This window comes from Westerdykella ornata (assembly GCF_010094085.1).
Source record: "Westerdykella ornata strain CBS 379.55 unplaced genomic scaffold EI97scaffold_7, whole genome shotgun sequence".
NCBI lineage: Eukaryota > Fungi > Ascomycota > Dothideomycetes > Pleosporales > Sporormiaceae > Westerdykella > Westerdykella ornata.
The window spans coordinates 141,815-157,019 of NW_022986857.1; the positions used below are offsets into that span (position 1 = coordinate 141,815).

At 51.6% G+C, this 15,205-nt stretch overlaps 6 protein-coding genes across 6 annotated transcripts; 4 read left to right on the forward strand and 2 right to left on the reverse strand.

The window, feature by feature from the left end:
- Window positions 1-4: 4 nt before the first annotated feature.
- On the forward strand, window positions 5-1,786 carry EI97DRAFT_432224 (uncharacterized protein). Its single transcript, XM_033798122.1, has 2 exons — window positions 5-1,364; window positions 1,436-1,786. The coding sequence occupies exons 1-2, from the start codon at window positions 465-467 to the stop codon at window positions 1,607-1,609; spliced, it is 1,074 nt and encodes a 357-aa protein (XP_033654885.1). The 5' UTR covers window positions 5-464; the 3' UTR covers window positions 1,610-1,786.
- A 1,955-nt stretch (window positions 1,787-3,741) lies between these two features.
- EI97DRAFT_432226 (uncharacterized protein) lies at window positions 3,742-6,706 on the forward strand. The gene has a single exon (XM_033798123.1). The coding sequence runs from the start codon at window positions 4,211-4,213 to the stop codon at window positions 6,461-6,463; it is 2,253 nt and encodes a 750-aa protein (XP_033654886.1). The 5' UTR covers window positions 3,742-4,210; the 3' UTR covers window positions 6,464-6,706.
- Window positions 6,707-7,130: 424 nt separating this feature from the next.
- EI97DRAFT_432227 (uncharacterized protein) lies at window positions 7,131-8,147 on the reverse strand. Its single transcript, XM_033798124.1, has one exon. The coding sequence runs from the start codon at window positions 7,879-7,881 to the stop codon at window positions 7,525-7,527; it is 357 nt and encodes a 118-aa protein (XP_033654887.1). The 5' UTR covers window positions 7,882-8,147; the 3' UTR covers window positions 7,131-7,524.
- A 204-nt stretch (window positions 8,148-8,351) lies between these two features.
- Window positions 8,352-10,524, forward strand: EI97DRAFT_457374 (P-loop containing nucleoside triphosphate hydrolase protein; the record flags this gene model as incomplete). The annotated part of the gene is made up of 4 exons (XM_033800807.1): window positions 8,352-8,576; window positions 8,633-8,687; window positions 8,741-10,341; window positions 10,387-10,524. 4 exons carry the CDS (start codon window positions 8,352-8,354, stop codon window positions 10,522-10,524), a joined length of 2,019 nt encoding a protein of 672 aa, XP_033654888.1.
- A 152-nt stretch (window positions 10,525-10,676) lies between these two features.
- On the reverse strand, window positions 10,677-11,458 carry EI97DRAFT_449503 (uncharacterized protein; the record flags this gene model as incomplete). The annotated part of the gene is made up of 2 exons (XM_033800222.1): window positions 10,677-11,221; window positions 11,272-11,458. 2 exons carry the CDS (start codon window positions 11,456-11,458, stop codon window positions 10,677-10,679), a joined length of 732 nt encoding a protein of 243 aa, XP_033654889.1.
- Window positions 11,459-11,848: 390 nt separating this feature from the next.
- On the forward strand, window positions 11,849-14,955 carry EI97DRAFT_457376 (uncharacterized protein; the record flags this gene model as incomplete). Its single annotated transcript, XM_033800808.1, has 3 exons — window positions 11,849-13,157; window positions 13,204-13,948; window positions 13,995-14,955. The coding sequence occupies 3 exons, from the start codon at window positions 11,849-11,851 to the stop codon at window positions 14,953-14,955; spliced, it is 3,015 nt and encodes a 1,004-aa protein (XP_033654890.1).
- Window positions 14,956-15,205: the final 250 nt, after the last annotated feature.

The window sequence follows — 15,205 nt, forward strand, 5'->3', positions numbered from 1 at the left end:
GCCTAGCCCCACTAAAAAAGTCCGCAATTGCTACCACACAGCGAAGTGTGCACAAACCTTATGGCATCCTGATCTCTGCATGTGGTGAATTGCTTTTGCACGTGCCTACGCGATAAATACGCGCTAGGCCAACCTCCCATCATCCAGCTTTCTATCCATATCACCCAAACCTGCCTCGATTACCAACCATATCATCAATCACGCTGTCTCAAGACTGAACTATGCCTCCTCATAAACGTGAAGCGAGCACCACAGCGAGCAATGAGGCGAAACGCGTCGAAGTTGAGGGCGCAGACAACGCGTCGGCAGCTATTGCGCCTGATGCCGGGCCCGGGGCGTCTATCGAGGTATTCATTTGCTGCCTGGTGCTGTTCAATTATGGGCCTTGTCGTGTAGTGACGAATGTCTAGGATGAAGCTGCGCGGAGGCTTGAATATATCTGTTTTGCTCGGCCGCATTACAGCATGCCTTCTGACGATGAAGACGACGACGACGACGATGACGATGAAGAGGACGACGACGACGACAACGAAGACGAAGAAAACGATGCCGACGACCACAACGATGGCGATCATAGCAAAGACGCAGACGAGGATGGCAACGACGAGCACAGCCAGGACGACGACGTCGAGGCCCGAAAGGCTGCCCGTGCAGCCAGAAAAGCAGCACTCAAAGCCGAACACGCCAAATACGCCAACAAACCCGCCTCCCAATTCCCCACCTGGCCCTTCATCGCCTCCAAAGCCGCGCTAGACCTCGTCCACAAATACACCTTGCAAGCCGCCAAGCGCGACCAGGACAACTTCGGCATGCACATCTACAACGACTTCACGGGCTACGGGTTCCAAGAGGTCCTCGAGAACCAGCTCGTCGCGTTCAACAAAGCGATGCGGCCAAGCGAACCCAACGCCGTCGATCTCTGGATGCACCTCAGCGGCCTTGCGCATTTCCTGCCTACGCAGGATCTAGGTCCCTGGTTACATACTGACGACCCGGATCGCGTGGGGGAAACGGTCGGGCTTATCGGTAACGCGGCTCTTACGGCACTGAATGCGCTGGAGCGCGCGAACCTGCTGCGGCCGGACTCGCCGGTCAGGGATATCGGTCTTGTGCTGGCGCTTTTATGTGACTTTTTCGGAGATGTGAGTGGTATGCTCGGGTATGTGCCTTGTGTGCCGCGCAATGCGATGATGGGGAAGGAGGCAGCGTGGCCGAATGTGCTTGTGCAGTATGCGAAGAAACACGGGATCGAGATCAAAGGGGTCCATAAGATTGAGGAATTCGTCGAGGAATACGATGATGAGGACGAAGCGAATAACTGGCAGCCGGAGCAGGCTGCGGATCGGTGGGGTTGGAAGAGAAAGGTACGTCCGGGACTGTCACTACGTTTTCTTTGGACTTCTTCGATACCGGGATGCTAATATCGGATCTTCAGTGGCGGCACATGACCTCGAGATATGGCAAGCTGGGAGGAGACAAGTACGACATCTTCAAGATGTCGAGGCGCGAGAGAATGGACGCGAGTTTAGATGGCATGGACCCGCTGGATCCAAATAACCCAGAAAATGTACTGGACATGTTTGAAGAGGCCGAGCAGGAGCGGGACTAACTAGACGGCTTTGCTGCTCCTCGGCTAAGTCCTGGTAAAGGTAGCTATGACAGTGGACAGTGGTGTTGTGCGATGTACCATTTTTCCCTTGGAGTGTGAATGATTTCTATAGCTCAGGCTTCGCAGCGTCGTTTGTATCTCTATGCATAACGGGACTATAAAGTATATATATCCGGATCTCCAAAGATATACAGGAATTCCCTGTTCTCGTATCCGCGTTCCGTCGAGTTTACCTGCAGCGACTCGCCCTCTGGTTTCGCATCGCCATTCCCAACGGCTCCCGTTCCTCCTAATTGCAGTTACCCCTAGTCGGTATACGGCTATCCGAACTCTACCTGCTCTGCCCCCGGAGGCCGCATGATTTTTCCTATGCAGATGTTTTTTGGGTGCCTACGTGAGCTAATGTGCTAAACTTGGGGTGTTTATAGAGAGAGCTACTTTTGTGTGTTGTAGAGACTTCATGGCGATGTGACATCGGTGGGCTGTCATTGCAGGCCGCAGTGTCCATCTGCGTAGTGTCCACGATGCTTTTGCCATCGGACAAGTCGAGGATAGGATCAACACCATTTTCCGATCTAGACTTGCAAACGCCTAGTAGTATCATGGCTTCTAACCTGTTGTAGTGTCCCCGGTCCTCTGCTCTCGCTGCGTTGATCCACTGAGACTTCTGATTCTCTCATCCACGGCGCTCTTGAAACCCACGGCCCCGGAGCCTCAACCTAAGAAACATACCCCCAGTGAACATTGTCCACACTATGCGCAATCTGTCCGAGCGCGATCTATTAGGCGTAGTATTCGTTTGCGTCTCTGTTCCTACTGTTTTACTCCTTGTGGCTCTATGGCGCTGCCGCTGTCTACGAAGAATGTCACGATGGAACCGTTGTCCTCAGATTGCCACCGTCCGCCTTTCGGCCCTCAACCAAAAAGCTTCGCGCTCGAGCTGACATGCTCGCTCCGTCGCGGGGTGTGCGACCGTTATCAAATCTACTAGGGGAGCGAGGGAAGAAGGTGAGGTTTGTAGATCGACGATATTAATACACAGGGATGCTAGCATTGCATAGCCAGCAATAGCAAAGGTAGCCGCGGCATAACCAGTAATGGCGAAAACTGCAATAACGAAACCAGCAATTCAAACAAGCCCACCAGAGGCAGCAGAGGCAAGACGAACCGGGTGGTGATTAGAATGACGTTCATAGAAAATATATAGATCGAAGTCAGAATGCTCAGTGTAGGTTTGGGCGTACCGGTTCGTATGAGCAAGAGCGAAAAAAAGAAGAAGGAAAAAAAGGAAGCAAAAGAAAAGGAAAGGAAAAGAAAAGGAAAAGATAAATTCAAACTAGTTGATATCCGTTATTGTGAGGATTGAGAGAAGGAGAAAGATGTGGACAACCGTTGAAGGTTTTGTTGGGTCGTAGTTATCGAGTGGATAAGTCCGGAGATTTTGACGGAGACCGAGAGGCGAACATCTATACAGTAGTAGGTTACGGGACACGGGGAGAAGTACGCCGCTCCTAGTCTAGTACTGCAGCTTTCCACGTCGGACAGAACAGCCGGCTGCAGTTCCTCTGTAGGTGGAATTACCTACCTGGCGCAAGTCAATTAGCTATAACCTAACAATGCGATAGGTAGAGTTTCGTTTTCGAACTTATTATACGTAGAGGCGCGCTACAAAGCTAATTGCAAAACCTCCTATATTGCAGCGCCTGTAAGCTGTCTAATTGGATGAGGAAAGCAGCACTACCTATAGAGGAAGTGCAGTGGGGATGTGAAAAGAAGCAGTACATCTAGCTCAAGTGCAGACGCCCGTGTAAGCTGACCTTCTTCGTAAATGTACGGAATACGCATTCAGCTCATTGGCGCTTGAGTATTGACTGCACCATCTGATAGGCCAACGGTGAAGAAACCGCCTCGCCCATGGGGTCCGAAAAGACTGCTTCCGACGGAGAAGCTTAAAATAAAAAGGTTGTGGTTTCACAAGGAGCTTTCTAGGCGCATTATGGCATGGGCAGATGAAGGATATAGCCAATCATCTGTCAAACAGGTAGAATCCCGGGCTTATGGTGGCCTTTCCCTCCTTTGCGAGTCGAGACTTCGCAAGGGTTCCCAGAAGGGTTCACCCAACCCTTAGATCATATTTAACCCCGATAGTGGAGGTATACCCACACACACACACCGTTCAAGGCTTGCTAAGCTGGATCTGAAAGTATGCCCCTCATGTGTCGTCCTTGACGCTATCATTTGGATGTGGCCCTGAGAGACCCTGGAATTTCTGGACCCCAACGGATGGGGATCTCCTAGTATAATCCCGGCCCCTATTATCTACACCATTGGTTTTTCGACGTCCAGCTGCCGCTCGCATGCAAGCCAACCCCCCTGCAGGCACCTCAGGTTGGGCCATCTCGCGAGGCTGAAGGGCAACGAGAAAAAAGGCAAAGATATAAGATGCTTATACGAAGCTCGCCAAATATGTGCTCGCAATTCCTACTTCATCTCTTGGTCGACTCCTCACTCCGAAGAGTGGAAGCAGTTTCTACATAGGTATACATCCCACTTTCAAGTGCCGCGTGCTAGCCATCTGCCATAGCAACAGCAAGCCTCGCCATGTCTGGAATGCCAATTCGGCTGCTCCGCCATTTGGGTGACGGCCAGTTCGATGTTTTCGACCCCCGCCCGTACCCCGTCCAATTCGACATTGTGTCTTACACATGGGGTCCCACGATACCTGCGTACACGTGCGACATAGCCGGCGTGACCTGGGGCATAATCTTGAAGCCGGAGAAACTGGACGAAATCAAGAGGCTGATGATCACCGCAAACATACAACACCTCTGGGTCGACTGCGTGTGCATCAACCAGGGAGATGAAACCGAGAAGGCCGTGGAGGTGACCAAGATGTTCGAATACTACAAGACAGCGCGCCAATGTCACATTCTGCTCGAAATGCCGGAGGTTTGGGATCCCCAGCGAATCGTGGATGACCTCAAATTCGTCGATCACGTTCTGTCGCACATGGATGGGGCGGCCCTCACTTCGGAAGCAATGATCACACCTTACGTGAGACAACGCTTGAACGAGTGGGCGGCTAAGCCTTGGACGTTTCCGGTTGACCAAGAGACTGTGAAAGCCGCGGCGATTGATATGGGGCTGTTGAATTGTTACTCCACATGCGTCAACCATGTGCGCTCGCTGTTCCGCAATCTTTACTTCTCAAGGGTATGGACATTTCAAGAGTTGATTTTGGGCAAACGGGTGGCAATGTGGGCGATCAACCCTGAGCGCATATCACCCATAGGCGAATTATTCCACTGGATAGATCTCGCGACGGACTCAAAGGACAAAGCCTACAAACTTCAAGCTTGGATCGAGAACTCCCGCGTGCTGAAGACCGGAGCCGTCAGCGCCATCACCAGATTCATCGAAGAGGATAACACCATATTGAGAGTGTTGCAGCTGCAAGTCTTGGGTATTCACAGTGCGAAGACCGACATCATCAATGGTGGCCCTAACTGGTGGTACGAGAACTACAAAGGGGTTAGCAACATCTTTTCGGCAATATCGATCATGCCACGAGAATGCACCGTGAAGGCAGACCTTTACAGGGGCCTTTTGGGTATTTTCAATGGTCTTTTCACGGCTGAGGAGGTTGCTCGAGATATGTCTGGCGATGACATGGAGAAGATCTCGTTCAACTTCTTCAGGCAGCTGTCAGTCAAGACTGGCTTTGCATGGACCAAACTCGCAATCAGTAGCGGAGAACGAGGCGAATGGGACTGGATACCCATGGTGGAGAATTCCAGCAGCATACGGACGACGGACTGCTTTGCCGGAGTAGTACGGCTGGGAAGGCTCAAGCAAAAGGACGAGAAGGGGTGGGCAAGAGCCCAAGCACGCACAGGTATAAAGGGCAACCCAAGGAAGTACATGACGATCCACGTTACACGCCAGAGCGGACCTCCCGGCTTTCAATTCATCTTCAAGGGCTGTAACTGCGGTAAGAAGGTCAGCACCGGTCTATTTGGCAGTGAGCCTATTCCCACCCACGACCAGCCACGCAACATCGTCCGCGACGAAACGGGCAGATCGCTTGTCCAAGCCGCAACCATCCTCGGTAGCCTGTTTGACCCATCTTTTAGCCTCGTCGACTTCCGCCGCCGCTTACTGGGGAAACTGCAACCCGACTGGCATGTCAGTGACCTCACTGCAAAACCCCTAGGCTGGGTTGACCGCTGTGTTTCCGGAACTTTCTGGGAGCACGCGCCGTCGAATTATGTCCGCGTGCACAATCTCTCCATGAACTGGAACATGGTGGATATCTACGACTGCGAGTCTCGTCTCTGGAATGACAGCACAAAGAACCTGACATGCGAAGTGCGCGTTAACTGCGGATGCACTGTCGTTGCGCCGTTTGCCTTTATCTTCGAAGGCATCACCGCGTGCCAGGAAAGTTTCTTGGGCGACGTATCCGCCGAGTTGGACGACGATAACAGAATTATTTTACATGACGGGCTCGGGCTCGTTCAAGTCGGCGACGTAGGCCGGACTTTCAACCTCGTCGCTTTTGGAGGGGACGTCCAGGCACATAAGACATATGCTACGCAGTGCCGAAGGGCGAAAGTCGACAAAGAAGTTGTACCGCAGAAGCCCTGGCCTACTGGACGGGCGTTGGTGAGAGAGGATTTCAAACACGATATGATGGACGGCATGCGCGATTACGGCTATGTGGACACGGGTGGTAGCGGCAATTTGTTGATCATGAGAAGTCATCCCGTTGATCCGTATAGGATCATTGGGGTGTGTATCGATGAGTGGATTCAGACGGAGAAGAAGGAGGTGAAGTCGGTGTTGATTCGCTAGAGTTATGGGAAGGGTAGATGGATGTAGCTTAATGGGGGCGTTGTGGCAATATGTTGTTTCATGGGACGATGGGTAGACTGTAATTTTTATGTGAGTACGCACTGTATTTCCATCGCTTTCTTCCAAGGTTCGCAATTTGTTTCTATCTCAATGGAGATCCCCATCACGGTCGCCACGATGTGAAAGTGCTGGCAACAGGATTTCACGCATCATGGTGACGGAAATCCGAATCCCTCATCTTGATAACCATCCCGCTCAAAAATGGCATCTTGATCGTGCCGTGTATTTGACGCAATTGGCGATGTTCGCCTTATGTGTCAGGACTTTTACGTGCCTAATAACCCTTTCTCACACTATTGACCAGATAAACATGTAAGCCTACGCTCATGCTCGTCATCTTCGCGGCTTCATGGGGTGCTCTATTCCTTGTGGTCGTATCAAGAGCCTCGCCTCAAGCTAGATGGATATGACAACAACGCAGGGTCTTACGCGAAGTAATGAGCATAAAATAGCAAATTAGCAGAATGGTGACTTGGTTTGTGTCAAATTCAGGTATGCCAGGCCACATCATGCTGCAGCGGTGTAATGCTGTCATCCTGTTGACCGTTTACCTATAAAGCCCAGCTGTACATAGGATATAGAAAGCGGGTTAGGAATAGTCCTATATGTACTAACTGCTCGGACTTCTGAACAACGCAATTCCGTGCTCTGATCCCCCCACCTGCTGATCCAACCTCAATTTGCCATAGAAATTTCTATTCTTCTCACCGCAGAGCACACTCGCACTCACATGCTCTTCATCTGCCTTTTGCGTACCCCAGCAGACCAGCATCTTCCCAATACCCTTTCCCTGAAAGTCGGGATCCACGCCGCAGACATAGAGATCCCAACATTCGGAGTGCTCGCCTGTCCAGTACTTGCTAGCGTTTGAAACTGCCGAGTCAAGGAAAGATGAACGGGATGGATCTGCCGCTCGATTGGGGAAGATAGCAAGGGATAGGCGATTGTAGAGCCGTACAGAAGGGTTTATCAGATGTCCTATCGTGGTCTTAGTGAATGCCTTACATGAAGGAGAGCGGCACAGCTTTACTGGGATCACACCAAAACATCTCCATCTTCTTCCCTCCTTCCCCCACTCTTCTCCAGTCCGCGGCACCGACGATGCGCTCTTTATCACCCACTTTCACGGTTACAACGATGAATTGATGCCTCCACTCCCAAAAGCGTTCACGTATGCCTCGTAAGAGAAACCAATAAACATCCTCGGGATATTGTTTGCGGTTCGGATGCATCATGTCTCCAATAATCTCGTCGTCGAAGAATGCATGGTACCAACACCGTGCTATGTCTGCCAGATCCGAATATCTGGCCAACCTTAAGCTAGGTGGACTGGGTTCGGCTGGTGAGAGACTCGTCATGATGAGAGTAACAAGAACTTATGCGGACGACAGTACTTGGATCAGGCACTCATTAATCGAATGTATACGTAGATATAGGAAGCGAGATCGCAGGAGAACGCTCAGTCTTAGTCACTGTCATCCTATTGCAATATGCCGGCGCCCCACGACTTGGCAGGGCTCTTGCGGGGCAGCTTGACGGCTCGGTCGAGCGTCACATGCCCGCTGGCTAGAGGAATCAATCTTTCCTGCCTTAGACATGATGTCTCTCAAGCGATGTTAGGGTGATGCGCGCAGGTCTCAAGCAAAGAAGGCCGAAACAGATTGCAGTGAGGTGGTGGTTAGAAAACCCGCTAATCCGAACTCGGACTAGCGTTTCCGCATTAGCTCAACCTCCCCATCCACCTGGGCAACCTTCACCTTCATCGATTGTACTTCAGCTACAACCCTTTTCTCCCTTACCTGTCATCTCCTTTACGGGACATTTCAGGATGGCGGACGATGAAGATGAAGGGCTTGGCCTCATACCAGAGCTTTATAAGCCCCCTGCTCTCCTTCCTATAGCTCAATTAAAGGATGCCCTACTCTACACTATCGAGACGTATCCAGTGACAATCATTGTCGGCGAAACAGGGAGTGGGAAGACCACACAGATCCCTCAGTTTTTGCTGAAAGCTGGTTGGACATCGGACGGATCGGTTATTGCTGTGACGCAAGTAAGTTCTCCGGGTACTTCGCTCTAAAGGAAATATGTGCTCCTGCTCAACAATAGCCTCGCAGAATCGCCGCCACAAGCGTTGCCGCCCGTGTCGCCGAGGAAATTGGATGTAAGTGACATCTACTGCTTATGAGGCCAAACCTCTTTTCTTATTCATTTCAGGTCAACTCGGTCAAGAAGTTGGATACTCAATACGCTTCGAAGATGTCACATCAGCAAAGACCCAGATCAAATTTCTTACCGATGGCCTGCTCTTACGGGAGATGCTTGTTGATCCGTTGTTGAAGCGCTACTCTGTAGTAATGGTCGACGAAGCGCACGAGCGGTCGCTGAGTTCCGACATATTGCTCAGTTTGCTGAAAAAGATCATGAGGAAACGCCCTGAGTTGCGTGTCGTAGTTTCCAGCGCAACGATCGAAGCGGAGAAATTCCTGGAGTTCTTCGCACCCGAAGAGGAAGAAGCCACTAACAAGCAGGCGAAATCGGATTTTGGCCACATTATAAGCATTGAAGGGAGAATGCATCCGGTCGAGATTCAGTATCTAGCTGAACCGGTTTCAGACTACGTCGAGCGAGCTGTTCAGACCGTACTGGATATCCATACTACCGAGGAGAAAGGGGATATTTTACTCTTCCTTACAGGTCGTGAGGAAATCGAAGATGCAATCGATATGATTACGGACCGCATCCCCGACCTCGGCCCTGGATATCAGACTCTTCAGCCACTTCCGCTATATGCAGGCCTGTCTACTGACCAGCAAATGTATGTTTTCCAGCCAGCAGCCGAGAACACAAGGAAGGTGATCGTCTCAACCAACATAGCGGAAGCGTCAGTCACCATTGATGGTATCGGCTATGTGATCGATTGCGGCTTCGTAAAACTGCGCAACTATGACCCCGGCCTCGGCATCGAACGTCTCAGTGTCTGCCCTGTCTCTCGGGCGTCCGCAACCCAACGTGCTGGTCGTGCTGGTAGGACGAGACCTGGGAAATGTTTCCGATTGTACACCGAGTCTGCCTACTCCACGCTCCCGGAGACGACCTTCCCTGAGATTCAGCGCAGCAATCTTGCTCCGGTCATTTTGCAACTTACGAACCTGGGTATTCAAAATGTCGTACGATTCGACTACCTATCTCGCCCGCCCTCACAACTTGTCATCAGGGCAATTGATACGCTTTACTCCCTAGGCGCAGTGGACGACCAGGCACGTCTGACAAAGCCACTAGGCGCCCGCATGGCTGACCTCCCTCTTGAGCCGATGCTCGCGAAGGCCTTGCTGAATGCGCCCAATTTCGGCTGCCTTCCGGAGATGCTGACCATAGCCGCAATGATGACGCTTCAAGGGACCACGTTCGTCTCCCACGATGGAAACAAGAAGCAAGAGGACAAAGCAAAGCGCAGATTCGCTGTAGAAGAAGGCGATCACATAACTCTATACAATGTCTACGAGGCTTTCGTATCTCAAGGCAAAAAGGACGCGCAGTGGTGCCGGGAGCATTCGCTCAACTTCAAAGCGCTGGTCAAGGCTATGAGCGTCCGCAAACAATTGAAGAATCAGCTGGAGCGTCTGGGCATTGCGGAAACTGTGAGCATTCCAGCTGCGCATGTCTCTCGCGTGGGACCCATGTCTATGACGGAGCGAGTACGGCGATGTCTGACAACGGGTTTCTTCGCGCATGCTGCAAGGATGAAACCGGATGGGACTTTCCAGACGCCGTCGGGGAGTGCGACGTTGTATGTGCATCCGAGTTCGATATTCTTTGTAAGTGGCACCTGATCTGATATGATTTGACGCTGACTCTCGTAGCACCGGAAGGCCGATTGGGTCATCTATCACGAGATCATGGAGACAAAAAATAAGATCTATATCCGAGATTTGACGACGATTGAGATGGATTGGTTGGTGGAATATGCACCAGAGTATTACAGGGTAAGGCAAAGATGAAAAGGATCTCGGATTCCCGACCTCACGTTCTGCATCATCATGGGCGTCTCAGTTGTTGAAAAGCAAAAAGCCATGGACATTGAAGCCTGCGGATATCATTCCCGGAATTCCAAAACACCTCAACTCCCTCAAATGCGCAAATCATGATGTGGCTACTTCATGGCTTCTACAAACAGTTCCCTCATACCCTTTAGAAACGCTGCAAGATCTCGGGATTCGTTCAACCTTTCCAGAACCCTGTCCACCTCCTCTCTGTCAACCTTCGGCCGAACTTCGAGTACCTTGTAGTCCCGATCGCTCGTGTCCAGCTCGAACCAAGCCTCCCTCTCCCATTCTCTCTCGCACACGTTGGTATACACGAACTTCAGGCGATCCTCCTTTCCTATTCCCTCTATTCTAAGCCCCAGATAGTTCTCCCAGAACTCCAGCTCCGGCTCGTTGTAGCGCGACTGCCCATCTAAGTACCTCCTGTGCTTAAGCTGGGCTTCCCGTCTCGCGGCTATAGCCTTTTGGACTTCGGCAATCTGCGACTTGAGTGCATCGCGATGTGTGAGGAGACTGTCGCGCTGCGCTGTGAGAGTACTTATGGAGGCGTGCATTTCGGAGGTTTCGAGCGATTCCTTCGCAAGTGTTTGTGAATGTTGTTGTTGTTGGAGGGTGAGGATTTCGATGTCTCGCTTCTTCATGCGCTGGTCCTCTGCGTTGTTGTCAGCGAGAGTGTTGCTTTCCTGTTTCCATCCCCAGTACCTTGAATCTCAGCAACGTTCATGCGGAACTGATTCCGCTCCTCTAGCACCCTCTTCCTGCCCTTCTCTATGAACTCGTCGAATCGTTGTGTGAATTGGTTCATGCGACTGCGCAGATCGTCGAAGCCGAAGTTGATGGAGGGCAGCTGGTCAGCCATGCTGGGCGCATCGTGGAGGGAAGTGCGCATCATGCTTGCGGAAAGCGAGGGTTCGAAGGTGGTCATTTTGAGAGGAGTGTATCGCAAATTATTGGCGTCGTTTGCGATATGCGGCGTGCAGACGGTATTGATGCTTTTCTTACGAAGTTGTGTTGTTGTTTGTTGCCCTGTAAACAACCTTGGAACTAACCCCACGCCACGCACGTGAGCTCGCGTTTTTGGTTAGTGTGAAAATGGAACTGTGGAACTTTTCGTGTGATGATCCCGGGGTCCTTTTCATCATCACCAGTTGCGACAAAAGTGTCTCTTCGTCTCATCAATCGTACCGTCCTCGCTTGCTTTGCTTCCATCTCCTCACGGTAGAGATGCTCCTGCCTTTGAAGCACCCGGCCAATCCTATTTCCTATCTTCCACACTCAAATGGCTAACACTGGGCCTGCCGCCCTGAACTACGGTCACTATGGCCAAGCAACTTATAGCAGTGAGCACGGCACATGGATATTCGACAGGCAACCTGAACACCGAGGAATTATACGCCAACTGGGGTCCTGGAAAAAGTTGCAGCAGCCTTGCGGGGACCCTGGTTCCAGCCATGACAACACTTCCGGATGTACCTTCAACTCACGCAATGTGCGACAGGCCGCGAGAGCCATCGGTCGCGAAAACCCGGACTTGGTTCCTTCGATAGATATCCTCCCTGAGCTTGCTCTGCTGTCGGCCGCCGTCACCTCCAGTCTCGAGACTTTCGATCCTGCGGTAGGAGATTCGCACTCCTTCGGGTCGGTTGTTACTGAAGGGCGCTTCAAACATACAAAGAGGGTTATTGCGGTCGTGGCTGGAGAAAACGGGAACCTACTCCGCCTTACATCGCTTGAAAAGGAACGCCAAGGTTGGGAGCAGGATCGAAGCATCTGGCTCGAACTGCCCTCGATAAGCGAAGGGGAGAGTGGATACTGGTCTGGAGATGCAACTCCTATCCAGCAGGTGTGCTTCGCCCATGGCGACGATCGATCCGCGTTCCTTGCTGTCCGCTTCAACTCCAAAACTGTGGTCTTCCGTCCGATGATTCGAGAGTCTCCAAAGCCTGCCAACCGCTCGCGATTCTACGAGTTACCACCTTCACGCGTCGACTCGAATCCGATACTTACCATATCGTTACGGCAAACCGGAGGTGAACCTCATGCAGACATCAGTTTCAATCCGGGCTACCAGCGTCAACTCGGCATGGTGGATCGCAAAGGAAGATGGAGCGTTTGGGATATTGAAGGAGGTCACAGATACGGGACTCCATACACACTGAAAACGATTACCAGGGGACTTCTCTCTAATCGAGAGGATGATTCCGAAGATGAAGAAGCCGGAGTTCGAGAAGATGGCTGGGCTAGGATCCTGTGGGTTGGTGATGTTAACACCATCATTGTATGCAACAGGCGACGATTAGAGCTCTATGGCGTCACAGGTGGTGAGACTGTTCGCCTGCAATGCCCGCAACCGATAGCGGTACGTTCGGACGACTGGATTCTGGACGTCCGGAATCACGCTACCAATGCACACCAATTTTTCCTCCTTACATCCACACACCTTCTTCTCATGGCAGTGACTTGTCAGGGCGAAGTTGTCGGGCGTAGCGATCTTGTTCCAGGAGCCAACATCGTCCTTTCCTGGACTCATTTCCGGGGGCTGGATGATATTACCCTCAGATTATCTGTGCCAGCGCTCTCTGAGGACGGTATGCATTCTCTCCATATTGGTTGAGTCCGCTAACCAGAAAGTAGAGTCTACAGTGCTCTTGTTTTCGCAGCTGAACACCCTTATTACAATCTTCAGTTTCCGAGCACACGCGCTGGATCCAGCTTGTACGATATCGAGCTCGGATCCCCAGAGTCTCGTTCTTGCGGATTTACCTATATCTTACAAACGCCGAGTCCATATCATGGATCTTCATATGGAGCTCATTCCTTACCGCCAAGACGTGCGACAGCCTTCAACTGGACCGGGCAATATGTACCTGGAGCGCGGTGTGACATTCTACCGTATATCAGTAACGCTTTCGGACTACAGTATTCATCAGGCTCTTTTCTATGTTACTCCCACGAGTTCGAATTCCGGTTACCAGATTCCGTTGTTTGTTGAACCTCTTTCCTGGAATTACATTGTGCAGTCGAATGCAGGTGATTTTCAGTCGGCTACTTTGGTGAAGGAAGACGATGATTTTGTCACGTTGGACGGGCTGCAAATTGAAGCTGTGACGGCTCGGGCGTCCAAGTATCGAAATGGTAGGCTGAGGCGTTTTGCTGGGCCACGCTTCCTAGAAATGCCGGAGTCCGCCGATGAAGGCGCACGTCTGAGTTTGGATTCTATATATGACAACGTCCTTCATGGCGAAGCCCCAACATCAAACGCACCGATTTCTCCAACGGAGTCACAAGACATAGATACTCTTATAGACCGAGTACGCAGATTGCTCCTTGGTGAAGAGGTTGACGAGGGAGAGGCAGGAATACTGTCGCGAGGCACTCTGTAAGTCCACTCGCCTTTTGGAAGTATGCCACTCTGACAGTAGTAGATTCGAGTTACCAGATAGCAACCTTGTTGTATCGGACGTTGACAATGCTTCCTCCCTCCTAGAAGCACTGGTCTCCCCTGTCGCTCCTCGACCACTACAGCAAATCGCCCGGACGGAAACCCTTCATCTAGGTACCCCTGATTCGGTCAGTCCGACGCTTTCTCAGATCTACGACGGTCTTCTTGAACACTGGATCGCCTCTCTTCCTCCAACGGTGCCCAGCAGCATGCGACGTAGCAAAGAAGAAATTGCGCGTCGTGTTGCGGCAGAGATAATGCTTGCCAGTTTCAGGGGCAGCCATTCGGGTTCTGTCGGAGCTGAGACGACGGCCCTCATGGCCGATGAGTACAACCAAAGTAGCTTGCCCGTCCCTTTGGGTACGGCTTCCTCCCAACTTACGGCCTCTCAACCGGACGTGGTTCCACACAGCAGGGACATTGCTGATCCCGTCTCAAGGCTCTCTCATCGTTTGAAGTTCACGAAGGCTTCGCCGACATCGTCAAGCAGTATCAAGCAAGTCCTCATGCATTGGCAACCAGGAAAACACCCTGGGACATACGACTGGACAGCCACAACACAAGCCGTTAATGAAGAGTTTGACATTGGCGAAGATGGCGAAGAAGTTGATGATGATGAGGGCCAGAAAACACGGGACAGGCGCAGGAGAAAGGCGGAGCGGCGTCTCAAGCGAGAAGATGGACTATCTGACGTCGGACACAGACAAGTTGAAAGCCAACCTGTGCTAGGGAGGGACGTGTTTGGTGTGAATAGCTCGCCACCTCCAGCCATGGGATGGGGCATGAGTAGTCAGACGCAGAATGGATCACAGAGCCAGTCTCAAAATCAGGGGCTATCCATTAGTGGTGGATTCGTTCAAAGTCAGGTTGAGCCTGGGCGACATGGAGGAAGGCCGCTGTTGAAGAAGAAAAAGAAGGGCAAGAACAGGGTTAGTGGCTTTTAGCTGGGAGGCTGTGGAGTGGACATAATAGTATGCACATAACTGTAATCATAACTCGACAACGATTTACCTTTGGCTAAACTACTAATTCTCTCCTCTCGGACATTCTGCTCGGAGCTGCAACGGCATCATCAGAAAGTGGGGCAAGTGAAATGAAATGACAATGACGCGGGCGGGGTAGCACTTTGCATCTCTCCGAACTCAGTTGAGCTATCTCGTAAGCCGCCAACTCCAACGACACCTCTCCTCTGCT